The 27,974-nt window shown below is 56.2% G+C and overlaps 5 protein-coding genes and 1 non-coding gene across 6 annotated transcripts; 1 reads left to right on the plus strand and 5 right to left on the minus strand.

The window, feature by feature from the left end:
* Positions 1 to 4,890: 4,890 nt before the first annotated feature.
* Positions 4,891 to 5,666, minus strand: C8A04DRAFT_25411 (uncharacterized protein; the record flags this gene model as incomplete). Its single annotated transcript, XM_062779542.1, has 2 exons — positions 4,891 to 5,099; positions 5,207 to 5,666. 2 exons carry the CDS (start codon positions 5,664 to 5,666, stop codon positions 4,891 to 4,893), a joined length of 669 nt encoding a protein of 222 aa, XP_062640205.1.
* A 2,437-nt stretch (positions 5,667 to 8,103) lies between these two features.
* C8A04DRAFT_25412 (uncharacterized protein) lies at positions 8,104 to 9,299 on the minus strand (the record flags this gene model as incomplete). Its single annotated transcript, XM_062779543.1, has 2 exons — positions 8,104 to 8,738; positions 8,813 to 9,299. 2 exons carry the CDS (start codon positions 9,297 to 9,299, stop codon positions 8,104 to 8,106), a joined length of 1,122 nt encoding a protein of 373 aa, XP_062640206.1.
* Positions 9,300 to 10,918: 1,619 nt separating this feature from the next.
* C8A04DRAFT_25413 (uncharacterized protein) lies at positions 10,919 to 11,392 on the minus strand (the record flags this gene model as incomplete). Its single annotated transcript, XM_062779544.1, has 1 exon — positions 10,919 to 11,392. One exon carries the CDS (start codon positions 11,390 to 11,392, stop codon positions 10,919 to 10,921), a length of 474 nt encoding a protein of 157 aa, XP_062640207.1.
* Positions 11,393 to 13,812: 2,420 nt separating this feature from the next.
* On the minus strand, positions 13,813 to 20,741 carry C8A04DRAFT_25414 (uncharacterized protein; the record flags this gene model as incomplete). The annotated part of the gene is made up of 3 exons (XM_062779545.1): positions 13,813 to 13,866; positions 13,925 to 20,049; positions 20,120 to 20,741. 3 exons carry the CDS (start codon positions 20,739 to 20,741, stop codon positions 13,813 to 13,815), a joined length of 6,801 nt encoding a protein of 2,266 aa, XP_062640208.1.
* Positions 20,742 to 21,586: 845 nt separating this feature from the next.
* C8A04DRAFT_t24 lies at positions 21,587 to 21,676 on the minus strand. Its single transcript has one exon. It is a non-coding gene; the product is annotated as a tRNA-Arg (tRNA).
* Positions 21,677 to 24,148: 2,472 nt separating this feature from the next.
* Positions 24,149 to 27,691, plus strand: C8A04DRAFT_34721 (uncharacterized protein; the record flags this gene model as incomplete). The annotated part of the gene is made up of 5 exons (XM_062782930.1): positions 24,149 to 24,434; positions 24,516 to 25,836; positions 25,902 to 25,973; positions 26,027 to 27,626; positions 27,668 to 27,691. 5 exons carry the CDS (start codon positions 24,149 to 24,151, stop codon positions 27,689 to 27,691), a joined length of 3,303 nt encoding a protein of 1,100 aa, XP_062640209.1.
* Between the last annotated feature and the right edge of the window lie 283 nt (positions 27,692 to 27,974).

Raw genomic sequence — 27,974 nt, forward strand, 5'->3', positions numbered from 1 at the left:
CACCGCCGTTTTTGTATTGTTGATGAAAGAGAGAGGGAGAGGCCACTCAGGCTTGTGCACCCTTCATAACTATAAATTTCAATGAGAGCATGAGAGGAAGTTAAAAACGGCGGAGAGGAATTGGATCGAGGCTATGTCTCGGTGGCTCTCGTCAGATGCTTGCTGAGAAGGTGGGCCGCGGATGCCAAGCAACCAGGGGTTGAGTGCGAGATCGATGGATTTGCGGTGTCGATAAAAGTTGCCGAACCGGCCCTTGCCCGAATCGATGGCCGCTCCCGTGGGCTCCGCTTTAGGAAAAGTCGGGCTGGTTGAGAATAATAGCAAGAGCTCTAAAAAGGAAGTCACTACTATGTAGACATTGGAAGGTCCCCTCAGAGAGGAAGGAAGGTGCAAGCCAGTGTAGCTAGCCGGGGCGAGTCCTGCCATTTTTATATGACAGGCACGCGATCACCCATTGACCAGCAACTTCGCAGAGCAAGTCCAAACAAGCAGCATGTCTGCGGTTGCGGAGATCATCCCCTGTTCTCCACGCACATCCCGGTGCACTGAGCTGGCGCAGCCACCACCACAGGGCAAAGAACCGAGCCAGCCCCAGCAAGCCCCCGCGGGCCGGACTGTGAGTGAGAAGAGAAGAAGTCCAGTTGGCGGTCGGTCAGTCGGCCGCCGACCGATGAACCCTGCGACCCTGAAGTCAGGCCTGACCCCAAACGCACACGGTCGGCGGGCCCATGTGGGCTACCACGGACAGACGACAACACTGTACGGAGCTGCGGGCACCCGCTCGCTGCCAACAATTCGATCAGCCCAGGACCGGACACAAGGAACTCGCAATGGACCACGTTACCGGTGGCTACATGGCACCATCAGGTGGGCTGCTCGCTGGCTAAAGTTCAGAGCCGACGGACACGCAATCTGGATGAAAGCGCCACCCGGAAACAAGCACTTTGGCGCATTTCTTTTTGTTTCGGAAGAGTTGGTGGGGCCGACGTGTGTATTCCATGTTGTTGGAGAGCAACAAGCCGCGGCGGCGCCAGGCCTGGATTTTAAGGGAACGGAAGGGTGGGGGGCACAGATGGTACCGTGTCAATCGGGTGCTTTCCAGTTGCACTGATGACATTCCGGGTTGACATGCACCACCAGCTTGTCACGGCTGTTACTAGCATGCACAAGAAGCTAAGTATAGCAGTGTAGGCAAACTCTCATCTTCCTGCTTATAGCAGATTCGTTTTCCCTCTTGGGATCTGTTTGTTTTACTCTTGAAGCCTTCATCGTAGTCTCAATTTGTTCATGAGATCGATCGAGGCGGTCAACACTCAATAACAGAAGCGCTGGACCCCCTCAAGACACTATGAGCCCCACCTACACACCATTTTATTAGCAAGAGAGAGAAAAGACGGGAGTAGCGTCGCATGCAAGCCCCTTTTTCTGGCCTCGCGCTGCATTCTCCCCACGACAAATGACAGCCCGGAGCTTCGTTTGTCGCGTCGGTCTTGGTTAAAGAGGAAATAATAATAATAATTTTAACGCCCACCCACGCCGCGCAAGTCGATCCACTGCAGCGTTGCGCTGCTGCGCACTCCCCCAGGTCGGAGCCAAGGTCGGTAACCCGTATTCCCGCGCACTCTCCACAAATAACACCGGTGGTTTCCGCGGCTGGGTCCGAGCCCGAGCTGCAAGACACACGATATTTGCTCGTGGCTTTGTGGTGTTGGTCCTTTGGAACGAATTATTGGAGATCTGCGACCTGCATCGTCCCCTAGTCACCTTTTCGGTTCTTGGCCTTCCAGGTACAGATACAGAAAAATAGGCCAGCACCGACGATCAATCTCGTATTATTATGTGAGCGATGTTGACATCTCCAGAAGCCGTTCTAGGTCGTCTACCGGGTCGAGATCTCGTTGGCTTTTGCGGACGAGTCTGGGCGGGGACGATCCCGACCGCCAATCCATCCTGCAGATGACGTTTAGACGGTCCGGGATTGCAAAGAGAGACATCAGGGTGTCTGTTGTCGAGTCTAGAATTCGGCTCTGGGGAAGCCCCTCATGCCCCCGGGCTGGCTGGTATTCATCAGACAGGAGCACAATTACCACCCACACGAAGACGGCACAGAAGCGGGAAAACATGCACTTTAAATTGCTTCCAGCACTTTACGATCACCGGTCTCCCGCGCTCCCGTCATCACAGGATGGCATGCAAACCGCTCCGGTTTCCGGCCGGGGTGCATATATCCCCCTCACGCGCAAAAATAAAAAATGGAGGAGGGTTCGTCACGGCTCTTCTTGCGGGCAGTCGGGGCGGCCTAGCTTCGAAATGCCTTCTCCCGCAAAGTGCCGTGGCGGCCACGGCATCGACCATATGAGAAAATTAAGACGGAGTTCCTGGTGGCCGCAACCTCTTTCTTGCTCTCTGCAAGGCTAAAGCGAACGAATCGGCACCTCCACTTCCCTTTGTGCCCGTGCCGCAACTTTCTTCCGCTTATTCCACACAGGCTTCACTGAAGTCGATTCCCTCGTGGCTCCTGGGAACTGTGCCGCTGAGGCTCTGTACCAAGGCTCGGCCGGCTGCAGGCTGACGGCTGCTTTCCGACGACCGCCTTCAATGAAGCTTACTACAAGATAAGTTATGTACTATGTAGGAAGCTCGGAAGGCGGTGCTTGAATAGCTGTTGTCCGAATCGGCCAGCTAAGAAGAGCTGTGACTTATTGAGAATCCGAGGAGTGATCGCCTTGTCTTACACAGTAGTTACTCGTAGCTCGGTCGGTATCTACATAACCTCCGAGTACCGAGAGCGTCCAAATCCGGCCGAGGTGAGTACGGAGTCTACGGACTCCTCGGTCTCGTACCGTGTAAGTGGCGGAGTGGGCCGCGCTCCCGAGTTGGCCGTTCAAAGTTCAAGGGACCCAGGACTTGTCAAAAGCTTAACACCGGTTTTGTTTAGTGGGACCGAGTACATCACTTCGTACCCAAGGTACCGCAGCACCTTTTATTCATGGTAGGAATCCTTTGATATGACCCCAGCAAAGATCCCGGCCGAATGTCGAAAAGGGCGAGTCAGCAACTCAGCAACCCTAACCCTTCTTTACCCCTTTCTTGGATCCATCACGACCCAGGTTCACTTGGGAGAACGAGATAATGGTTTGTTAAAATTACAAAAAAGGGAAACCAAATGATACTTTTCTCTTCCCGGTCCATTACTTCAACTGTCTCCTGCAAAAGTACAAGCATAGTCTCAGCTTACGCCAAACTGCGGCCTAACCCTCCCTAGTCCGTTCACATGTGGAATCAATACACGGGAGTTGAGGCCTCTCTACCTGAGAGTCCGAAAAGAACCCACCAAACCCCTCCCAAATCCAAGTTTATCCCCGTAACCAGCCCTCCACACCCCAACGGCTTTATCCACTAACCTTTCCACCCGTCCATCCCTTCCTCGCTATCCCATCCTCCAATAACCCGAACAGCCAACAAGAAATCGAGAAAGCTAAAGATAGGCACAGCAATGCGTGTTTCAGGATGGAATCGATCCCGGCATTTTTCCAGAGTCCATGGGGATCGTAAGGAGAGAGAGAATCGAACCCGGCTCAACACACGTGCCCATTGTTTCCAACTTCTTTTTCTTGCCTCCCTGATTAGTTACGTAGTATCAATTTTCCTGAATGTGATAGCCAGACACAAGCCGAGAAACAATTGATCGTCAGGCACCATTACCTGTACCTATTCCCCTTTCTCACCCTGCCTCCCTACCTCGCTGCACACGGCACTACACTGCAAAAACCAGGACCACCCCTGACTCAACACCCAACCTCCATCTAGTGTAAGTGGGCCGATAACAATGCGTGTTTATGCCTCTCTCCCTTCCAAGTCCCCCTCCCTCCCGTCAATCCCGTCAATCCCGTATATTCCGTATATTCCGTTCGTATTGTACATACACTGTGTCTGCGCGTCCATCCACGTCACACTTCCCACTTTGATATGCCGGCGGGGCCCGAGAACTTTCTCGCCTACTCCTCGCGGGCTTGGAGTTGGCCACTCTATCATACGTCGTTTTGTCGTGCAGCAGCGGTCTACTAAATAATGGTGGGAGTGAAGTTTAGCTGAGGTGAGAAAAAGGGAATGAGGCAGTTAAGTTTCAAACATACGAGACACACAAGAGCACCGAAATTCAGAAATATTTCCAAGGAGAACCAATCCGGTTGATTATCCACACCACACACCTCTAACCTCGACTACCAATCATTCATCCCCTAGCCCTAAGCAGCCTTAGCCACTTCAACCCTCCACCCGAAGAATAGGAAGTAGGAAGAGAAAAGAGATTGACCCGTGTCTAGCTACATATCTTTCATCCCATGCGACCACCACCGTCGCCCCCGTAATAGAAAAGCCAGAAGAATAGGACTACGTAATATCAAATAAGAAACAGGAAAACAGGGTAATGGAAGCCAGTGCAGAAAATAGGAATAGATATCATCATGTCCGCGAGATCTCATCGATAAGTAAACAAACAATGACCTCCTCGAAGCTGTATCTGGCCTTTCCGCCACCCAGACTGCCCATTTTTGTTGTTCGTCATGCTCCTCATTTGCTCAGAGGAGGAACGGGGCCCGAGTAGCAGTCGTGCCAGCCTTTAGTCCATCCCAATTTCCACATATTGTTATCGTCAAAGGCGAGTGTCGTGGTTGATGGCGGCCGGAGTAAACGAGAGACAAAGAGAGAGAGCGAGGTCTTTTTACTCCTTCTTGATGACGACGACTTGAACCAGGGAACACCCAACATTAGCTATCCGAAATCCAGAACGATGTCCAAGACACTGGATTGCTTGTGTGCGGGGGCAGTAGAAAGCGCCCCTGATGTGCTTTCGATAGATCATCCGGCTTCGGCTTGACGGTTCAAATTCTAGTTTGCAGAACCACGTCCCTCTTGAGCCTCCTGCTCATCCGCAGTGACCACGTTCGGAGTGTCGCTGCTACCCTCATCTACGCTAGGCGCAGGAGCAGGCGCAGGAGCTGGCTCAGGGGACGGCTGAGGGACGGGCGCGGGAGCGGGCGCAGGCACGTTGACACTGGCGCCCGGGGTAGGGATGTTGGGACCAAAGAAAGTGCCGGCTGAGTCTCGTGTGAATACACACGTTTTACTCAGAGAGAGACAGGAGAAAGGAAGGGGGGCAGCCACGCTAGCAAGAGAAGCGAGGCCAAAGAAAAGGGTTACTCACGTTGAGATGCTACCGTCTGGACCTGGCCGACAACGTTGGGAGAGATAAATTGCTGGAGGTCGAGCACACCGACGTTGTTAAGGAGACCAAGGTTGAGCTGCTGGAGCTGGAGCGAGGCAAGATCGAAGCCGCTGAGAACACCGAGCTGGTGGATCTGGAGGAAGGTCTGCAGCGACTGGAGCTGGAGCAGGGCTGCGATATCGAACGACTGCTGCTGGAACAGGCCCTGGAACTGGAGAACGTTGAAGTTGTTGATGCTGGCCAGGTTGCCAAGGAGCCCCAACTGCAGGGAGTTGATGTTGAGCAGGTAGTTCAGGTTGACCTGCTGGAAGTTCTGGAGACCATTCAGGGCATTGATGTCAAAGTTGAACGAGCGAGCCTCAAGGTCCGTGACGGGAGCCGCAGGGGCAGCAACAGCCAGGGTGGCAAGGGCGGAGACGAGAAAAGTGACCGGCTTCATTTTGACGTGGTAGGGTGAAGAACTGAGTTCTTGTAAGGGAAAAATTAAGGGAATTATTAGGGTTGTTAAGAGCACAGCTAAATCCCAAGGTCAGCCAAGCCTGTAAGTCGGGTCATTCATGAGAGGAGAGAGTATATTTGGATGCCGTACCTCAAAGTTGTTCAGAAAAGTGAAGGAGCGAAGCGAACAGTGAGCACAGCTAGAGAGAGGAAGCGATGTTAGGTTGTGGACGGTTGTCATAGAGCTATGAATGCTATGGGCTTACCTCAGAATGAACGACTGAAGGAGATCTTGACCGAAGACTGAAGACTGGAGTGATGGTGAGTGGATGAAGAAACAAAAAGGGGAGACAGTCGAGGGATGTAGTTTATATGTGGGCTGCACTTGTTACTGGATCGACGCCACCGGATGGGTGGCATCATGGAATGGCATGAGAGGGAGCTACGTGCCAAGCTTTCAGGAGCGAGACTTATATTCGGAAGGGAGGTTCAGCAGTCATCCGGGCGTGTCAGGTGTTAGACGGCGGACAACGGAGGCTGCCGGGTAAAACATGATGGGCGGGCGTGGGGATGAGCGAGCAGCGTGGGTCAAGCAGACGTGTCTAGACCAACCAGACTCCCCCGGAAAAGGAACACGCAGGGATTGGACGAAGAAATCGCCGAAGGTAAGCTTGTGTGCTCGCGGGTGGACGGGAGTTCGGTTGATCGAGAAGCACTCGAGACCATGTAGGACATGATGGCACGGAACGGTGCACGGCCGAGTCTATCGCAGGGGGGCCCGATGCCAAGGGAAACACGTTGTCCATGTGTCGAAGGTAATTATTCATAGGGCGGACGATGGAAACCAAGACCCTTGGGCAAACGGGGGTCTCACAAGTCCTGGGCCCATTCCGGGGGGTTGTGGTGGGCAGGGTGTGATCGAAGCCGGGGGTCGAGGGCGGGATACACTTTGGCCGAAGTCATTACAGAGGCGGGATCGAGTACTATCTGATGTCTAGCAACAAAATCGCTCGGGAGTTGGAGTATCGGTTCCGGCGAAGACCGCTGGCCGTCATCTTCCCTGATCGACGTCAGGGATGGGTGTCGTTTCGAAGCGTTTTGGCGACAGGGGCGATTTATCACGACAAATATAGGAGGCAAGTGAGCCCATAGGAGCCTGAGGAATGGCGATGGGTAGCTCAGACAATGTTAGAGCGGGTAAGAGACAGGAGTTTGGGCCAGGGAGAACATCTTGGCTGGCTATGACTTGTTGAGGTCGCCTCTTCAAACGAGTAGGTTGCCGAGCGGGAGGCCCACACTAGGTAGCTCAATAGATGGAAAGAACAGCTTAGAAACATTGCTGTAAGGTTGAGGTATGCTTTAGCGTTCTGCTCCTTCCACTCCAAGCACTCAAGTCTGTTGTCCCGACAGGAAGTCGCAATGGACCCTGAAAGCACCGCTTCCACATCAGGTTCTCGAGGTAAACTTGGTCGGGATCTTCATCCCAAACTCAATCATCGCAACACGAGTGCACCCAACGGATGGCACGCTGTTTCAACCCGCACGCCGCTCTGGTCACATTCTCCAGGGGTCAGGATAAATGCTTGGACGCGCTTGAGTTGATGACCTTCACGGGAGGTTGTAAGAGGGAGGTTGCAAGGCTGAAAAAGGCAAGCCCCACATCCGGGAGATTTCAGACCGCCAAGAGAAGCTAAGGCAAAATAAACGCTTCTCATTGGTTCGTTGCGACCCCTTGCATCTGAGAAGCCGTGTGGCTGCAACGCGGATCTGTGCGCTCGTGCAGTTGTGAAGCAACCTCCTCGATGGCATTGCGAGGGCGCTTCCATCCGGGTGCCTTGCATGATGGACGGGTGTGAGATCGCATGGTTCTCATCGCCGGAACCAACGCCGTTCCGGTAAGGGAAGGGGCTGGGTAGCTCGAATACCAAACACCACCTGCCATCGTCGACCACCTTCACGATTTCAGTTGTCTCACTGAGCGCGCTCACCACATTCGGGCTTGCTCGTGGGCTCTATTTGCCGTTTAGCAGTTAGCCTAAAGGCGACATTCCCAAGGTCAAAATGGGTGAAGGGTATTTCTTGTGCCATTACGTACGTATTGGCTGCGCTCTGAGGCGAATGATTTCGCGAGCTGATGACAAGTCCGACTGAAAGCGGACACCCTAGGACTCAACTACAGGCCTTAAGTCCATCTCAAAACGGTGTTTTGAGTTTCTAATGTGTTATTGGGTCTCATAGTAGCTGGCACGAAAAGAAAAACAGAGAAGAAACAAATGCTGACGACAAAGCGCCGTTTACGCTTGGAGTTACTGTGAAACGAATCTCGGCCAGAAGTAACTATTCGTGCTAACCCTCCCAGCCCCGTATGTCATGACGCAACAACAAACGAAAACAAATCTCCCAACTCAGTCCACCACTCATATTTATCACGAGTTTTCTTAGCGTGTAAAATCAGACAGGTTATCCACCAGATCACCAACATTCTCCGCCGCAGCTGTGGCAGCAGCAGCAGGGGGAGCAGCAACAGCGGTATCCACGGCAGCGATGGCCGTAGGAGAGGCCTCAATCGCAGCAGGCTCATTAACCACAGTAGCCTCCGCTGCCGCAGGAATAACCTCCGCTGCCAGTGATGCCTCGGCAGCTGCTTCAACTGTAGTCGACGTCTCAGAAGCCTCCGCAGCGCCGGCTGTGGCCGTCTCGGTCACTTCTGCAGCGCCACCAGTCTCGGTCACCTCAGCTGCACTGGCTGTCGCCGAAGCAGCATTCTCCTCGGCAGCCGTAGTGGCTACCGCAACCGCTTCTTCTGTCGTGGATGCTTCTTCGGCAGCAGGGGTGGTAGCTTCCACGACGGCCGTGGCGCTGGTGAACCCAGCTTCTTCCGCAAGCGTTGTGGTGACGGTGTCCAGGGACGCGCTGGCAAAGTTGATATTACCACCTTCGTTGACGGCGTTGTTCTGGCCGTTGTTCTGGCCGTTTTCCTGGACGCATTGCTGCCGCTTGGCGGTCTTTCCGCGTCGGAGCTTGGTCCGTTTCATGGTCTTTTTGACTTTGGATACCTCACGTTTGAAGACGCCTAGGATAGGAGAAGGGTGTGTTAGTTTTTTTTTTTTTTGAGCTTTTCCTGAAGGAGGAAGAGGAGAAACTCACCAAAATCAAACCCGCTTCGCACCTGTCCGGCATCAAACCCCCCTTTCACCTGCGCGGCATTAAACCCGCCTCCCACCTGCGCGGCATTAAACAACGACTGAATCCCCCCAACATCCACAAACCCAAGCTGCTGTAACTGCGCAAGCTGCGCCAGCTGGAAGAACATATCCACATCATTGTTGAACCCAAGACTCAGGATGTTGTTCCGGCTGAGTGAATCCCCCAGACACAGCCCGCCCAGTATCGCGAGGATGGCCTCGGCCACCACATCCTGGTTGCCCAGGTCGACACGGCCCAGGTTCACGCCGCCAATTTCCAGCCCATCGAAGGCGGTCTGGTCGCCGAAGTTGAGGTCGGCCGCCCCGTTGGCATTGGTGAGGGTGCCGTTGAGGAGGTCGTTGAAGTTGAACTGGCGCGGGGCGAGGTGGCTGGCGTGTGCTGACGCTGACACCAGGCCGGCGAGGGTGAGGAAGGTGGAGGTCTTCATTTGTAGAGTTGTGGGTCGTATGATGTTAAATATAACAGAAAAGGTGTTGACGGACGGTGAAGGAATGGAACTGAGCACAGCTTGGAGTAGACGGTTAGAAGCAGATTGGGTTTAGGATAGAGGATATCGACAACTCACCTCAATTACTATTAATACAAGTAGAAATAGAAGTAGAGGAACGGCCGGCCGCGCAAAAGGAGAAATTGACGGACATAAGGGCCTTGGGCTTCCCATTAACAGTTTAAACTACGGGCCCACGAGGCTATATAGCATGGTTTGTATTCTTCTCCCTCTCACTCTTCCCACTGGCTGGCATAAATTGATGGCGAGAATGACAAAAAGCTGCAAACGTGAAGGCTTGGGGTCACCACGCCGATGAAACGGGGAATAAAAAAAGCCGATAGGGCCAAGCCGTGTGGGTTTACCTATTACCATAGCACACCGGAAACGAAGCCCCCTTTCCTTGGCGGAACTCCAGGTAGGTGAAACTACATCCGTGCCGAGGGCGTCGTCGACCCGTGCTGGCCTCTGAACGCTCTGAACTGGCTCGCATTTACCGGGTGGCGTCCTTGAGTAATGCCGGAAGAAGTCTCGAAAAAAGAAGAAAAGGAAAGAAAAAAAAACTGGGAGAGAATCCGGGTATAGCGGACAGCAACTCCCGACTGTGTGCCCCCCTCTTCACTTTCCCCCTCTTCTAGCAAACTCGATCCCCCCCAAAATAGATATCAACACAACCACTACGTAACCCAACCCATCCAAAGACCAGAAATTGGCCCCCAAAATTCCTTGCCAAATACTAGGCAAACCAAGCCAAGCCTGCAGCCCAGCCCTACCGAGACCGGCAAACACCAGTCCGAAGGCGAGTTCACACGTTCATCCAGAATAAGTAACCCTTGCCAGAGTCCGATCGCCCTTGGCTTCCCCTAGGTGTATGTTTCGTTCTACGGTTAGAGCTTGGCATGGGTTGAGATGGGATGGGTGAGATGGGATGGGTGTTCTCAAGTGTGGTAGCGAGATGAGCTTAACAGTGATAGAGTTTATGATTACTTTGGGTGGGATGGGGGTTGGGAGGAGAATTTGAGGTTATTTATTTTTCTCTGGGGGGGGGACATAAACTGGTGTTGGAAAGTTGGAGCAGGCGGGTTGTTTTAGAAACGGGCCGAGCCCTTTTGCAAGCACTGGCGGTGCAAACGGGAGTGCTCGGGATAGTTTGCCGTTGTTTCGAGTAAAGTAGTGCCTTGTCTGTCCGGAAGAGAAAGTATCAGATCCGCGTTGTTCAAAGGATTCAGCGGACGGACTTGCTTGTACCGGGCATTTTGAGAGGATGGCATCTTGCGTTGAACCCTTGCCTATGTCGTGGGGAAGCACCCCTTTACTTCTCATTGTTGGGCGCATACTACCCTCGTGATAAAAGACAATCGTATTCTGTCACGGCAAATTGGCACCCGTTCATGCTGTGACAGTTCCAATATCATTTTATATTCTAAACGGCGGCTTTTCTGACCATCCGAGGGTATATATATCCATCCCATATCCACAACTCTATCTTTTCTCTTCCTTTTTTTTTTTAGCACAAATCTACCACCTCGTCCAACATGCGTTAACTCGCTCATAACCGATCACCTATCCGGCCTCCCCTTCTTCACCTCTCCCTCTCCCGCTACCCCATGAAACCCCAACCACTCCCCCAGTATCCCCCCCGGTTTTGGCACAGGACATTCCCTCTTTTGCCCCTCCCTCCTCCTCTTCACAACCCCCTCCTCCTCACCCACTTTCCCCATCCCAGGCCTGAATTCCACCACCCCCATCCCTTCCGACGCCGCAGCACCACCTACCCCAGCACCAACTTCCCCATCAGCACTAGCAATCCCCTCCCTCCTCCTCCTCCCCCTCCTAACCCTCACCCCATCCGACCCCCCGTCGGCCCCCGTCTGTCCAGGAATGGCGCCGTCACCACCATCGGCGTAGGCTCGACGTGGTGCGGGACAAGGCAGGATATGTGGCAGGGCGACGACGAGAAAGCTGGCGAGGACTGTGGTGGCGAAGAGGGAGGAGGTCATGCGCGAGCGGGGGTGGAGGTGTGGGGGGGGCATGGTTTTTTCTTTCTGGCTGTGTATTTCTTGGTGTCGTTTTTGGGGGGGGGGTTAACCTGGGTTGTTCGTCCCGTCTAGCTGGTGGGGTTTATACGCTGGACGGCTGGGTGTTGTCGCTTTGGTTGGTGGCCTCGAAGTTGTGTCGCGCGGGACCGTGTGTCGTGGTGGACGACGCGCCTTCGGCTGGTGTGTCGTTGCGGGCGGGGTTGATTTGGGCCTCGGCCCGGGAAGATTCAGCTCTAGAAGCGAGATACAGCAGAAACCAGCGGGCGTGGAAGCCAGCCCTATAAAAGCACGTCTTTGGGCCGAGAGTGATCGTGGTGGCCGTGGTCGCGGAGGTGGCCGCCTACGGACTGGGGGAAATGAAGGTGCTTGCGAGAATTATCGAGGTTCGTTCGGCCCGCGGGGAATTGAGGGACACCAGGCCGATTGGGTGTCGGTTGTCGCAATTGGGGTGTAGGAGTGCTGGGTTTGGGGCGCAAGGGTGGTTATATCATGGCGTGCCTCGCGCGCGACCCAGCTAGCCGTGCGTCGGGACGGGTAAGTCGAGTTGGGGCGTGGGGGGTTAGAGAGTTGAATGTCGAAGTCTCGAGTGGGTTGTGTGGGAGCGAGCTTGAAGCTTGAGCTTGGGATCCAGGTTTGGGATTTCGTGAATGAGGGTTAGGGTTAATAGGGTTAGGGTTGATATAGGGGTATTTGCTGGTGTTGGTGTAAGGCAGGTTCAGTTTAGACGATATGATACATGTAACTTCCCAAAACAGAGTGTCAATGATGCCTACTTCAAATTGGAGGGTTGCGCTGTCTTTCTCCTTAGATATCTTTCATTCAAATCATAGACCGGGCAACCACCTCCGCGAGCTCGGTCCTGAGGCAGTAGTATACCATACCATGTCCCTTCTCGCCATGATGCCTATACTGTTGACTCTTTCCACATCCCAGGGCTCACAGTCCTCACAGAAAACGTATAAATAGAGAGACAGATCCCCTCGCAAATACCGAACCATTATCAGCAACTCTCACTTTAAACCACCTCTTTAAACCCTTTTCAGCCCATTGGCATCACCCTCCGAACTTCAAGGATGAACTATCCGGCTGTCTCTTCCGACTGTCATAACCACACCCATCTGAACCTCGCCAAGCGTATTAGCGTTCAAACTCGCTGCAGCACGACGAACTCCATAACGGGGCATCGTCCAAGGTGTTTTACCACCCCCTCAAACCCGCTCCGTACATATACGATCTGATCATCTCGCACTCGTACTCGTCTTGGCTCCAAAGGCATCCGCCAAGGTATTCTTCTGCCATCATCGTCGGGATATGCGAATACAACCATTCCCTCTCTTCCTCTCTATCTACGGCCGTGGCTCGCGGTGTCCTTAAGCCAGGACAAGTCCACCCTCAATGGTAAGTTGGCAGAGCTGCCCCCTTCCCTCCCGTTTGTTTCTCGGTTCTCAACCCCCTTTCACCCTGTTTTTCACTTGTCCTGTACCGTCTTGGCTTTTGTCTCGCCATGTCTTTGTGGTTTTTGGTGTCTGTCTCTGTTTTCCTCGTCCCCTCTTTTGTACGAGCTGGGTCTTTTCCCTTTTTCTCTGAGGCCTCGTAGCTGACCAGACTGTCTTCACTAGCGCGCTTCGCTTCCCCATGCGATCGTTTCCTCGACATCTCTGCCCGAGCGTTCACCCTCTGCGCATAAGCGAAGACAGAGGAAAAAACGAAAGAGAAAACTGATACCGACGAGGACGACTGAGGCTGGCGGGGAACCCAATTGGGAGAAGAATCGATGCCGAGGAGGAAACTAGGTTCAACCTTGGGCGGCTTGCGGGGTGTTCAAAAGGAAAACGTATCGGGATGGAAACGGGAGAGCTCCAGCTATCTGAGAGGTTTCCAGGAACAGCAGAGATGTATCAGGACGGAAATGGGAGAGGAGGGGATCCTTGGCTTCCACGGGTTTTGGGGTAGGGTCGTGCCGATTTCGAGAACACTCAAGAGGACTGCCTGCAGGAGGCGGCATGAGAAGTCGCAGATGTTTTCTTGAAAAAGGGATACTTAACACGGGGGATTTTCATAACCATTATAGGCACTGCTTGATGTAACATGGTGTATATGGTGTATTTTATATACAATCATTAAACGCCTTCTGTAGCGCAAACACGAGCCTTTTGATTACACGTATACAACATGAATCCAAATTACATGCCCCATTCACAAGTCTACAACAGATTCTTTGGTCTAGCTATCAAGCAAGAATCCGCCAGTGACGAGATTACAAAAACAAAAGCTGCCACCCCTTTTCCGTTTTCCTTTTCCAGTCCCCAGTTTTCCGTTCCGAACCAAGTGTGTTTATATACTATTTTCAACAAGACACAAAAAAAGAGGAAATATCAGGAACAAATTCGCAATTAGGACCAGATCCCCGTGCTCTACGACATGACCAACGCGAGCAAAGCCATGCGGCAGTAGAGACCGTATCTCATCTGTTTCGGGTCAGTATATTGCAAATTGTTTGTGAGATGGGACAAAAAGTGAACTGACCTGTCTAAAGTACGCAGCGCGCTGATCAAAATCCACCTCCTCCGCGACCTCCTCATTCCTCGGCAGCGGGTGTAGCACCACAGTCGTGCTCTTGGCGTGCTTGAGTGTCCCGCCATCGATACGATAGGCGTGCTTGACGGCTTCGTACTCGGCTTGGTTGGCGAAACGCTCTTTTTGGATGCGCGTGCAGTAGAGGACGTCGGTGCGGGAGAGGATTTCCGGGGTGAGGGTGGAGGATTCTGTTAGGAGGGATGTGTTGGAGTCGTTGACGAGGAGTTGGCGGACGGAGGCGGGGAGGGCGAGGGATGGCGGGGAGATGAGTTGGACTTTGACTTGGTAGTGGCGGAGGAGGGAGACGAGGGAGTGCACGGTGCGGCCGTGCAGGAGGTCGCCTACGAAGGTTATCGTGAGACCTTGCATGGTGCCGAGTTCTTCGCGGATGGTGAAGAGGTCCAGGAAGGCTTGGGTCGGGTGTTCTTTGCTGCCGTTGCCGCCGTTGATGACGGGGACCGGGGAGAATTTGCGGGCGGTGTCGACGGAGGTTTCGGAGGGGTGGCGCAGGACGATGGCGTCGGCGTAGCAGGCTAGCGTGCGGATGGTGTCTTGGAGGGTTTCGCCTTTTTGCACGGAGGAGGTGGAGGTTGAGATGGCGATGGTGCGGCCGCCGAGGCGTTGCATGGCCGCGTCGAAGGAGGCGGAGGTGCGGGTGGAGGGCTCGTAGAAGAGGGTCGCGAGGACGCGGCCTTTGAGGATGTCGAGGACGCCTTCGCGTTGGACGCCGAGGCGCATTTCTTGGGCGATGTGGAAGAGGAGGCGGAGGTCGGAGCGGGTGTATTGTGCGACGGAGAGGACGTGGGCCTTCTTGAAGGACGATGGGGCCGAGAGCATCTCTTGCAGGGGGGAGATGTGCGGTTGTTGATGCGGCTGGAGGGCGGATAGACCCAGACCGAACTGATGGTGGTGATGATGGTCTGTGTCTGCACCGTGAGCCCGGGCAGCAGTCGGCTGGTTAAACGAGCCGAAGCTGGTGGCCGCGGCCCCGATCGTGGTGTCCTTGGATGCTGGCCGGCCGTGTGAAGACCTGAGCTGCGAACGGCGGTCATCCAACAGAGGGGACATGGGATGACGCTGGCCTGTCACGGGCTTAACCGCGGGGGACGACACGGTGGTGGTCGTGTTGGCCGCTGCAAGAGCCCCGTGAGAAGACATGTCGCTGCCCCGGGGGGACACCGACAGGATGGAACCGTCTAGGCAGACGACCTCGTCGCGGAAGGTCACGCGCTGGATCGAGGCCTTGAGGACTTTACCCTCGACAGGCGACCAGGAGGAGCCCGCGGCCGTCGGCTTGACTGTGTACGGGCGGTCGATCTCAACCTCTAGAGTGGCACCCAGCTGCTCGTGGAGCTCAAAGATCTCGCGCGGGTTGTCGTGCAGCTTGGCCTTAACATCGTCCACGGTCAGCCTGCCCTCAGCCACCGAGGTCAACAGTAGCGGTAAGGCATCGGCAATACCAACGGTCACATCCGCGGGCTTGCCTAGGAAATGAGCAAGCTGGTACGGAAGACTACCAATAGAGAACACATCAATAGTCTCGAGATGCGCCCACAACGCAGCCTGGTCATCTTCCGTCGGCAAGAACGGACAGCCGGGGTAATCACGCTGCGATAGATGCAGCGAGTACACGCTAACATCACAGGTAACCTGCAGCCCCTTTTCCTTGCCCAGCGCGATGAGCTTGATGTCGTCCTTGGTCGTGACCGCCGTGACGTGCACGCGACGGCTGTGCAGGCTGGCGAGCAGCAGGATAGACGCCAGGTCGGTGGTGCGCGCGTCCGTGACGATGGGTTTGTGTTTGGGCCAAGCGTCAAAGTGCGCTTCCACCGCGGCGACCTTGCTGATGTTGTCGGTCAGGTGGTTGAAGGGGATGAATAGCGAGCCGACCTCGCCGGCTGCGTGGCTGATCTGGTGCGCGTTTTCGGATGTGGCCGCGATCGAGAGGTTGAAATCGCAGTACGCGCCGCGTTTGGCGTTTTGCTGCGCGACTTTGAGGGTCTTGACGTCTGAGATGGCACCCTCTTTGCCGACTGGCATGATGCGCACCATGCTGAACCCGGCCGCGATCGAGGCCTGCGTCACCCGTTGTAGGTCGGCGCTCTCGCGCGAGACTAAACCGGGTACAAACGCCGCGATGTTGACGAGCCCCGGGAGCTGCAGTGTGCGGTGGCTGGTCTGGTAGTCGCGCACGCCAATGTCCAGCTCAAAGTGCCGGGCCAGCGCCTCGATCAGGATCTTGGCGTTCTTGACGTTGGTCACCAGCGGCACCTGGTAGTCGACGGCCATGCGGCGCGTCTGGTACCCCTTGCTGACGTAGTTGGCAGGGCGGCGGTACTTGTTGTTGGACGGCAGATTGATGTAGAGATCGATCATGTTCTTGGCCAGGTGCTGCGACAGCGAGTACTCGGACTTTTGGTCCTCGTCCTTGGGCAGCACTTCGAGGTACTGCACCTGCACGCCGTGCGTGCCCAGGAAATCTGCCGTGCCCGCCGTCGCGAACAGCTTGTACCCCATCTCCTGCAGCTTCTTGATCGACGGCAGCATCTCTTCTTTATCCTTGTACGACCCGATCGACAGCAGGATCTTGTTGCGCGGCACCTTGAACCCCGTCGACAGCAGCGCCTTGAGGTACGCCTCGTACTTGTCAGCGCCGAACGAAGCGACCTCGCCCGTCGACGCCATCTCCACGCCGAGCACGGGATCGGCCCCGGACAAGCGGGAGAAGGAGAACTGCGGGACCTTTACGCCCACGCAGTCCGGCGGGCACTGGATCTCCGGGTACTCCTCGAACGGCAGGTTCATGATCGCCTTGGTGGCCATCTCGATCAGGTCGACGCCCATGACCTTGGACACAAAGGGGAACGACCGCGACGCCCGCACGTTGCACTCAATCACCTTGATGTCGTTGTCCTTGGCGATGAACTGGATGTTGAACGGGCCCGTGACGTTGAGCGCGTCACCGATCTTGCGCGTGGCCTCCTCGATGCGCTGAATCGTCGTCGCCGACAGGTCCTGCGGGGGGAGGATCAGGGTGGCATCTCCCGAGTGTACACCCGCGTTCTCGACATGCTCCGAGATGAAGTGGCCCACGACTTGCCCATCCTTGGCCACGGCATCCATCTCGATCTCCTTGGCGTTCTCAATGTACTTGGTGATCACCACAGGATGCTCCGGCGAGACATCCGTGGCCTGCTGCAGGTAGCTCTCCAGGTCGTGTTCCGAGTACACCGTGTTCATGGCCGCGCCCGAGAGCACGTATGAGGGGCGCACCAGCACCGGGTACGTGACCTTTTGGCAGAACGCCTTGGCCTCGTCGAAGCTGGTCAGCTCTTTCCACGTCGGCTGGTCCACGCCGATGCGGTCCAGCATGCGTGCGAACTTGTACCGGTTCTCCGCCGTGTCGATCATCTCGGGTGATGTGCCCAGGACGTTGACGCCTGCGCGCAGGAGCGGGAGCGCGATGTTGTTGGGTGTTTGACCGCCCATGGCCCCCAACACACCGCTTGCTTTCTCGGCCTCGTAGATATCGAGGGCGGTTTCCATGTTGATGGGCTCAAAGTAGAGACGATCCGCCTCGTCAAAGTCAGTCGAGACGTTTTCGGGGTTGCAGTTGACCATGATGGTCTTGCACTTGTTTTCGCGGAGCGTGCGAATAGCCCGAACAGAGCACCAGTCGAACTCAACCGACGACCCAATGCGGTACACGCCCGAGCCCAGCACCATAACGCCACTGTCATCAAACGTAATGTCGTGCTCGCTGGCATTGTACGTGAGATACAGATAGTTGGTAAACGCCGGGAACTCGGCCGCAACAGTATCGATCTGCTTGACAAACGGCGTGATGCCCGCCTCGAGACGCATCCCCCGCACCGCCAGCTCCGTGGTCGACCCCCAGAAGGTAGCAATCTGCCGGTCACTGAAGCCGAGCTGCTTGGCCCGGAGGAGGGTGCCAGGGTGCAGCGCACTCCCAGAGGCCTTGATGTCCTTGAGCTGTTTGGCGAAATCACTCAGGCCCTTGAGCCGGTCCAGGAACCACTTGTCAATCTTAGTGAGCTCCCAGATCTTCTCCACCGAGTAGCCCGCCGCCATGGCGTTAGCGATGGCGAAGAGCCGCTGGTCCGAGGGGGTTTGGAGCTCGTCGTCGATGGACATAAGTGCCGGTGTTTCGTTGAAGCCGAGGTTGTGGAAGTCGATGCACCGGATTGCTTTTTGGATCGCTTCCTCGAAGGTTCGGCCGATACTCATCACCTCGCCTACGCTCTTCATCGACGAGCCGAGCTGCGTCGATACGCGCGTGAACTTCTTGAGATCCCAGCGGGGCATCTTGACGACAACGTAGTCGAGAGAGGGCTCGAAGCACGCGCAGGTGACTTTCGTCACGCTGTTCTTGATCTCCTTGAGCGGGATGCCCAGACCGAGCTTGGCCGCGATGAAGGCGAGTGGGTAACCCGTAGCCTTGGACGCCAGCGCCGAGGATCGCGAAAGACGAGCGTTGACCTCGATGATACAGTACTCCTTGGAAAAGGGGTTAAGCGCGTACTGGATGTTGCACTCGCCGACAACCCCCAAATGGCGGATGACGTTGACGGCCGTCGTCCGCAGCATGTTGTAGTCCTCGTCGGATAGCGTCTGGGACGGGGCGACCACAATCGAGTCACCCGTGTGGATGCCCAGCGGGTCAAAGTTCTCCATATTGCACACCGTGATGCAGTTGTCTTGGCAATCCCGCACGATTTCGTACTCAATCTCCTTCCAGCCCTTCATGCTACGCTCGATCAGCACCTGAGGGCTCGCCGCAAAGGCCTTGTTACACAGCTCGAGGAGCTCGGCCTCGTTGTTGGCGAACCCACTGCCCAGACCGCCGAGAGCGTAGGCCGCGCGGACGATGACGGGGAAACCAATGTCTTTCACGACCCGCATGGCCTCATCGATGGTGTTGGCCGAGGCCGACTTGGCGCACTTCTCGCCGATCGAATCCATGCTCCGCGCAAACAACTCGCGGTCCTCCGTCGTGATGATGGTGTCGATCGGGGTGCCCAGAACCTGCACGCCGAGCCCCTCGAACTCGTCCTTGAGCTGGATGCCCACGGACAGGGCCGTCTGGCCACCGAAAGTGCAGTAGATGGCATCCGGCTTCTCGTAGAGAATCACCTTGCGCACAAACTCCGCGTTGACAGGCAGGAAGTAGACCTTGTCCGCGAGGCCCTTGGATGTCTGGATCGTCGCGATGTTGGGGTTGATCAGCACCGTGTAGATGCCCTCTTCCTTGAGCGCCTTGATGGCTTGGCTGCCAGAGTAGTCGAACTCGCCGGCCTGGCCAATCGAGAGACCACCGGAACCGAGCACGAGGACCTTCTTGACCGACACGCGCGGGTGCAGCCGGTTGTTTTCCTCCACCGTGCCGCCGGGGAACTGCACGCCCTTCTGCAGCAGGCTGCTGTCCGCCGCGCAGTCCGAGACCGTCTGGATGAAGACATCAAACAGAAACTCGGTGTCCCGAGGCCCCGGGGTGCTCTCGGGGTGGAACTGGACGCTGAAGTGCGGTTTGCCGTTGTGCATGACACCCTCGTTGCTGCCGTCGTTGGCGTTGACGAAGAGTTCTTGCCAGCCCGCGGGGAGCGTGGCAGCGTCGACAGCGTAGCCGTGGTTCTGCGACGTGATGTGGCACTTGCCCGTGACCATGCTGGTGCAGGGGATGTTGTGGCCACGGTTACCGAACTTGAGTTTCACCGTCTGGGCGCCGGCCGCGCGGGCGAGCAGCTGGTGGCCCAGGCAGATACCGAAGATGGGTGTGCGGTTTTCTTCTAGTGCTACCGAAAGGCGCTCCACGACAGGCTGCAGGATCGCCGGGTCGCCGGGCCCGTTGGAGATGAATAGGCCGTCGTAGGTCTCGGCACGGAAGTCATAGTCCCAGGGGCAGACCAGGACTTCGACACCGCGCTTGAGGAAGCACCTCAACTGGTTGTATTTCATACCGACGTCGAGGCAGAGGATGCGGAGCGGGCGGCCCGAAGGGTGGTTCAGGGCCTTGGCCGCGGGAGGCTTGTAGAGCTTGGGGGCCTTGAGTGAGACTGAGCAGCCGTTAGCGTAATGCCCGCAATGCGCCTCGCTTCACTTATCCCCCACAACCCAGTTACTCACCCTCTGCTACGAGGTTCTTCTCATTGGGGTTGACCCAATCGACCGTCTCGAAGCGAGACTGCCAGTCGCCCAACACGCCCGGGAGCGCATCGCCCTCGCTGCTGTCCCCATCGGACAGCCCCTTCTTCTCCAGGAGCATGCGACCAAGCATGCTACCTTTCTCGCGGATGCGCTTTGTCAAGGCACGGGTATCCACGCCATAGATGGCGGGGACCCCTTGCTCCTTGAGCCATGTGCCGAGAGACGAGTTTGCGAGGAAGTGCGAAAAGTCCTCGCCCGCATATGTAGCCGTAACGAGACCGGCGATGTGGATTTGCGACGATTCGAAGTGAGCGGGTAGGTCGCCGAGGAGCTCATCGAGCGTTTCCCTCGGAGGGACACCGTAGTTGCCGACAAGGGGGAAAGTGATGACGAGGATCTGGCCGCGGTACGAGGGGTCCGTGATGGACTCCGGGTACCCCACCAAACCTGTCTGGAAGACCAGCTCGCCAGAGATGCTCTTGGATGCGCCAAAGCTGTAGCCCTGGTAGGCTGCGCCGTCCTCGAGCTCAAGGGTGACCAATCCTTGAGACTCGGTGTTGTTAACGCGCGCCGTGGCCGGCCGGTAGAGCGGAGCAGCCATTGTGGTGTTGTCGGACTGACTCTTAAAAAAGAAGGGAGAAAAAGAAGGGTAGGTGAGAGGGAGAAGGGAGAAAATATATGGTCGGAAAAAAATGAAGGACAAGTGCGGCCGACGACCGGACAAGAATATGCAGTCGCGTGGAGAGTTGCCCGTAGCAGTTGTAGTTGTAGATGGAGCCGGGAACTGGAGTCTCACGCGACGTTGAACTGACCAAGCACAGGGGGCTTAGAACAGCAATATCGCAGCGATTTTGGCGTGGATGACGACAGAGAGAGTTGTTTCACTCGCAGACTGTCATGACCCAGCTTCACCAGCCCTTTTGCATTGAGAGAAAGGGAAAAAAGGAACCGAATGAGTCGACTTCGAGATCGGAAGGGCTGTTAAAGAAATTTGTATCGACTCCAAAACTTGCCCCGCCAGGCGGCAAAACGACCTGTCCCCACCGATATTTTGCAGGGCGGTGAATCGCTAGCGCGGGGTTCCCAGTGGCTAGACAAGGGAATTGACTTGTGCCAGGTACCGAGTCCGGCAAGAATTTTTGTCATTGGCCAATCAGCGCTCTCTCACGCACTTTGGCGGGCCGGCTACGTGGGGTTCAGACCGCACCGGGCTCCGGTTTTATGACCGCCTGGAATTTCGATTTTTTTCAGCAGCTCCTCCCGCGGATTTGCATCACCGACTTTGGTGTTTTCGATGCGGCCTGACTGAACCCGTTCCCACGGCCAACCAAGCCAACTTTGGCCTGAAAAAAGAGAAATTTCTCTATCCAACGAATCCAATGTCGCTGGAAACACGGAAATAAATAAACCAACCGAAAAAGCTTCCGCCCCTCGCTTGATTGTTTTCGATCCACCCAGGGGTCGAACCTGGAACCTCCTGATTACTATCTTCATGTGAAGTCGTAGTCAGACGCTCTGCCATTGAGCCAGCGGACCATTGCGCTTGTTGAAACTTGAACGTGGGGGCTCATGCTTAGAAAGGCTGTGGCACTGTGGGCTCCCACGCTCCATCGGCAGCCCAGGGTTCGAGGTTTCCGGGCCGGTGGTTGTGGTGGAGCTCCCGAGCGAGCCGAGGATTCGGCGTGCCATCGCTTGGAATGCAAGGCGTTGAGGCAGGCTGGCAAGGCTGGCCATCAGGGTTCCTCGAGTCGTATGGTTTCTCTCATCCCGATATATGAGCCGAATCAACGAAATGGAAAAAAAGCGAGAAAAATAAAGAAAGAAGGAAAGTATTTGTTGGGTACTGAAAGTTCTTGTTGGGCAAGCGCTTCCGTTTGGCAGGGAAAGAGCGCCCGAGACTGGGCCTGCCGAAGGCCTAATGCTTGAGATGGCCGCAATGCTCCTTCCTCAGCCTAGGTTTTCCTCACATCAGCACTTTTCAGCTGCCCGACTCTAAGAAAATGTGTTCTACGATGGGTAAAGGCTTCTTCCTCAACAACTAGTGTACCAATACTCGACGACAAAAGCCTCAGCGACGTGACACTCCTCATCTCGCATCGCTGCAATTTGCCGCCCGCCCCTCCCTCCCAATCTTGTCATACGGAAGAGAAAAAAATGAAATTTGGACACAACCGCATGCCAAAGTCACACCACCTGATCGAAATGCGCTCGAAGGGCCTGATATGCGTGCGGCGCAGCGTTCCTCATGCACGACATGGTCGGCCCACGCGGTTTTTCTCTTTTCGTCTGCGCGCCCATCACTAACTTACCCCGCCTGTGTGAGCAATAACCCCATGCCTCCCATCGCCTGTTCCGGCAAGACGGAACGGGCAATGGTGCTGAGCATTACGCGAACGATACGATACCCCAGGGCCCCGCGTGGGGGGCGTGAATGTTTTTGAAACGGACCATCGCAGATTAAACTTGAGAGAGGGGGAGGGGCCTGTCCCGGGCTTCCGAGACAAGAGGTTTCGCGTGTGGGCTGAATCATAGGATGCGAACAGTGTTTGGTCGATTGGCAAAAAGGAGGCCGGACAGCGCAGTACATCGGTAGCGTGGCGGTGGTTTGCGTTTGCGAACGCCGTCGGGATGTGTTCCCCCGAACTATTCCCTCGTTGTGTTTGCTGTGCGACGAGCTGGTGAACCCACGACGGACACAATCTGGATAGCTAATCGTACAAAACGGCACTTCCGCGAGATCGGGACCGAGATAACTCTGATCAAGGGGTCAGGCAAACGAGTAAAGGATGGTGGCCTTGGTGGTCGGCTGCGAATAGGTGGAGGGTCGGCGCGCGGGATGATAGGCGGCGCGGCTGCTGCAACATCGCGAGATGCAACGAGGACTTGCAGGAGTGTAACCTACCCTGAGCGACCCTTGCGCATTCCCTTCACCGTCCACCGAAAGTTGCGGTCATGGGGTTGGTTCACGACACTGGCCCACACAACAGCTCACCACGCTCAAGGACGGCGTCCGAGACTGAGTGGAGTTATGGGTGAGCAATGGCGACATCGTGCGATCCAAAGCCGGACAAGCGCTGTCTCAGAACCCGCAGCATGTGGGCGAAAACAGAGCCGTCCAATGCGCCGCGATACCGCGATACCGCGATGCCGCGTTCCGTCGACCGACCGACGCTATTCCTGCAATGGAGCGAGCTGCTTGCGCTGCTTGCTTGTCGTCCAGTGTCCCACCAAGGCAGCATCCTTCTTCAGCGCTCTTGGCGGCATCCACCTGGACGGGCTGACCCCGCGATTCGTTGCTGCGCTCATGCACCAACTGCCGCTTCGAGCTCTGTTATTCGCCAGTCGACGGCGAAGGGGAAAGGGTCCCAGCTCTGGCGGTGTGGCCGAAGGACGGGAGAATGGGAATGGGGGCCCGATGTCCAGGAGCAGGAGCCTTTGCTCCCTCTTTTTCCGTCTTTTGGTTGCTGATCGTCTTCATGGGCCTGCTGATAAAGATCTGGTGTTTGGCAGCTTCGCGGGAGGGTATCGCCCATGTCGGCGTGTTTTAGCGCTGAACAGGGATTCCCCAGCTGACCCTCCCCTTTCCTTTCTTCAAGCACACCCAAACGGGCGAACCTGAACCAAACCCAGCTAGAACCGTGTCAGGCGATCCGCCGTCGCGGCGGGCCCCTTTACTATCTATGTATTAGCTCCCCCCCGGTCCAACCACCTGTGGCTTGCTTCGCTCTTGTCTTCCTGGCTTTGCCAGTCGCGCTCCACGCGCTCCTTCGTTCATCTTTCTTGGGAGGAACGGTTTGCGGATCTGGAATGGGCTTTGGGAGAAGGGAACATGCCCTACTGAGTTGTCAATTGCTTCGTCTGGAGGGTCGTCGGTAGCCTCGTGGATGGTGTCTCTCTCTCTACGACTTCGAACCGGAACAGCAACAAACCAGCCCCAGTGGACAACAACGCCCATGGCGCTCGTGTGCCTCTGATCACGCCCCGGGCCACGTACAGCCCGATTAGAGGATGTTGTCTGCCCTCCTTCGACCCTTCAAGGGCAGCAGCTCGCGAGATGGGGACCCCGCGGATGTCGAGCAGGATTTCGGGGCCCGTCCGTCGGTAGCCGAATACCGAAACCACCCCCACGCAACGGCCGATTTCACCGAGGCCGACGATGACGACGATGAGGAGGAATCGATCGGTGGCGAACCCTCCGGCCAGCAAACCAATGGCCTCCCAAACGGCGATGTGAATGACCCGCCGAGGTCGAACGAGTTCTTGCCGCTGTTTACGGCCAACGCGAACCATCTAGGTATGAGCTGGCCGGGGAATCCATGTTTCTGTTTTGTTTGCTGGGTTAGGTTTGTTAGCTGACTGCTGCTACGTGGGATAGATTCGATCCCGATATACAACATCACTCATGCAATCCGTATTGTCGTCCAGACCCGCACCGAGACAACCCTCAGCTGGGACCAGTTACGGTCCCCCCAGGTTACGCAGTTCCTCATCAAGCCGATGCTGCAGCAGATACGCTCACAACACTTTTGCCGCGGGACCTTGTATGCCTTGTTGGCGAACTGTCTGCAGTTCGAAAAGGAGGGCCAGCTCTACCCCGGGACTGCCGGGACTAGTGCTACGAGAGCAAAGGTCTGCGAGCTCCTGGCCATCAAACTGCTAAAGGAGTACACCACGCGGGAGCTCATCGACGCCCTCTGCTATGACTTTTATCCCCTCCAGGGTATCCCTGGCACCCAGACGCCGCTTGCATCAGGCGGCCTAGCCAAACCTTCCGCGCTCCGAACGTCCACCCTCGAAGTCGCCATCAGGGCTTCCGCCCAGCAATTCCTATCCCACCCCCTCGTCGTCCAGAAGATTAAGGCGATCTGGAATGGCGCCATCAGCTTCTCGTCGCCCAAACAGCCGCAGCAGCAGCCCCAACGCCAGGGATCGACGGCGAGTGCGGCTGGGAGTAACAGCAACAACAGCCAGTCCAGACGCCAGAGTAATAATGTTAATACCCGTACGCCGCTGCTGGGCGACCAACGGGTGGCGAAGGAGGAACCTCCTCGGCTGTCGTCGTTTACGGCTGGTCGCCGGGCTGTGACACTATACAACCCCCGCACTGCCTCGCCCTTCAAGCTCTCCCGACTGCGTGTCCCGCGCTACCGACGGCTCTTTTCGACCTGCTCCCTGTTCGTATTGATAGGTCTGTTCCTCGCGGTCTTGGGCCAGCGGTCGAGCACAATCACTTCGCTGGAGTTGTTGTTTTGGTTCTGGAGCGCGGGGTTCATGCTCGACGAGCTGGTCGGATTTAATGAGGAAGGATTCTCGTTCTACGTCATGAGCTTCTGGAACATTTTCGATCTGGGCATTTTGCTATTGCTGATCGTCTACTACTGCATGCGCATCTATGGCGTGTTCCTGCTGGACCCGCACAAGCTGAACCAGAATGCGTATGATGTTTTGGCTGTGAATGCCATATTGTTACTGCCGCGGATTTTTGGGGTGCTGGATCATTATCGCCAGTTTTCGAGGTTGTTGATCTCGTTTCGGTTGCTTGCGGTTGACTTGGTCGCTGTTTGTGTGCCAATTTTGGTCTGCTGTAGTGGGTTCTTTGTGTTCCTGGCGTTTTCTAAGGGGCCGGATGACTCGTTGGCCGTGGCTTTCAAGATGTTCCAGGCGCTTATTGGGTTTACGGCACCTGCTTGGGATTTGTAAGTGAAGACGCATAGTGGGAACTTATCTCTGACGGATGTTGTGTTTTACTAATACGCTTTAGGTGGTCGTCGTACAATTGGATGGGACAGATACTGCTGGGGCTGTTTCTCATCATCAGCCACTTTATCGTCATGTAAGTGGACTGGCTGGATGAGTGACTTAATTAGAGGTGACTAACATTGCTAGAACCCTACTGGTCACCGTATTGGCCAACTCGTTCATGTCCATCTCCTCACGAGCCAACGAGGAGTACCAGTTCAACTTCGCCGTCAACACCATCTCCATGGCGAGAAACAATGTGCTGTTCTCCTACGTCGCCCCGGGGAACATATTTGCGTGGGCGTTAATGCCCCTTCGATACTGCATGTCCCTGGAGCAGTACGTCTGGATGAACCGGACGGTGATCAAGGCGACGCATTTCCCGCTGCTCTTTTGCATTTTCTTCTACGAGAGATTCTTCCTGGCCCCCGACGTCTTCGACCCGACCGACCTGGTCGACAACCCGCGCCGCGAACGCACCAATACGTTCTCGGACTCGGCCTTCTTCAGCCCCAGCGTTCGGGTACGCGAGGAGTCTGTGGCCGGTTTCCAGAAGGACCAGGCGCTCGAGGAGGTGTTCCGGCGAGCCCCGGACATGCGATCACAGCGGCGGACCGAGCGGCGAAAGACGCAGACCGAGATCCGCAGCTGGATGGACCAGCAGCAGCAGGAGGCCGGGTTCAACTCGCCGCGGAACTTTTCCACCATCGACAGCCGGATGAGCAGCGACTGGATGCGGCGGCTGAGCATGAACCGCGAACGGCCGTCGAGAATCCCGAGGCACTACTCCGATATTCGGTCCACGGCGAGTGATCCGGCGGACTTTATCTTTGACGCTCCGTACCCGGTAGCGGTACCAACCTCGATGTACAACGACGGTGTTATACGGAGAGATCACGCCCACGCCGCGAGCGTGAAGGAACAGGTGGATGCCGCGGCAGACGGGGACGATGAATTGGTCACCAACGACGAGGACGAAGGCGACGATGCGACCAACACCATCGACGGCCGGGGTTTCTCAGGGGCGAACGTTATCGACGAAGATTACTTCACCACCCCCGTCGGTACTCGCTTCTCCAGCGGCGATCTAGTCGACTCCCCACGACCGCCCACTTCACGACGGGTACCTCTGCACACCCGCACTCTATCCACCAACACAATCCTCTACGCCCCTGAGGAGGACGGACACCCATACAGTTCTTCCTCCGCCTCGGCCCACCCTTTTCCCCGGCCACCCAGTACCCGCCATGGCCTCGTCGCAGCCCCAATCACTCCCGGGAACGGAAACGGGAACGGTCGTCGCTCGTCCCCGCGGCGCTCGTCCCCGCGGCGCTCCTTCTACCTCGGCCCCCGCCCGCGCTCCATGATCCAACCGTCCAATCGCGCTGGCAGCAGCGGTCTCACGCTTGACATCCCAACCACCAGTCCCGTGTACAAACCGCCTCGCCGACGCTCCCTCGCTGACTTGCTCCTCACGCCATCGGGGTATGATAACAGCGGAGTTGGGCGTGCCGGCACCGGTACTGGTCCTAACACCGCCATCGGTCCGGGTACGGGCACGTTCAGCCCAGCCGGGCGAAGCAGCAGTGATGCACGCGGCGGAGCCGGCGCTGAGGTGAATAAGCTCATGCTGGCGCGGATGAAGTCGCTGGAGGAGAGTTTGGGGTCGATGGTGAAGGAGATGCGTACGCTTCGGAGGCGGTCGGTGCCAAATACGGCTGCTAATTCTGATGATGGCGTCCTTGCGGTCAGTAACGACAGATTTTGGGGTCGACAACATCATCGTAGTCAGCAGCAAAATTATCCGCATAGCGCTTATCCTTATTCACACTCACACCAACACCACCAATCTCAACACACATACCCGCATCAGCACCACCATCAGCACCACCGTTCTGGGGAACCACGCCAGCATCACCACTCGCGGAGCGTAGTCGGTTCAGACCCAAGCTCGATTATTTCCCACGGTGGCGGTGGACCGTTGATGGAGGGCGGTGTGGCACGCGATCGGGAACGGGAAATGGACCGCGAGCGACTGCTGGCGCTTAGCGGGGTAGGGAGGAGGTCAGGTAGGGCTGTGGCCGTAGGTGAGGAC

The sequence above is a fragment of the Dichotomopilus funicola genome (genome assembly GCF_033296635.1).
Source record: "Dichotomopilus funicola strain CBS 141.50 unplaced genomic scaffold C8A04scaffold_6, whole genome shotgun sequence".
Lineage (NCBI taxonomy): Eukaryota > Fungi > Ascomycota > Sordariomycetes > Sordariales > Chaetomiaceae > Dichotomopilus > Dichotomopilus funicola.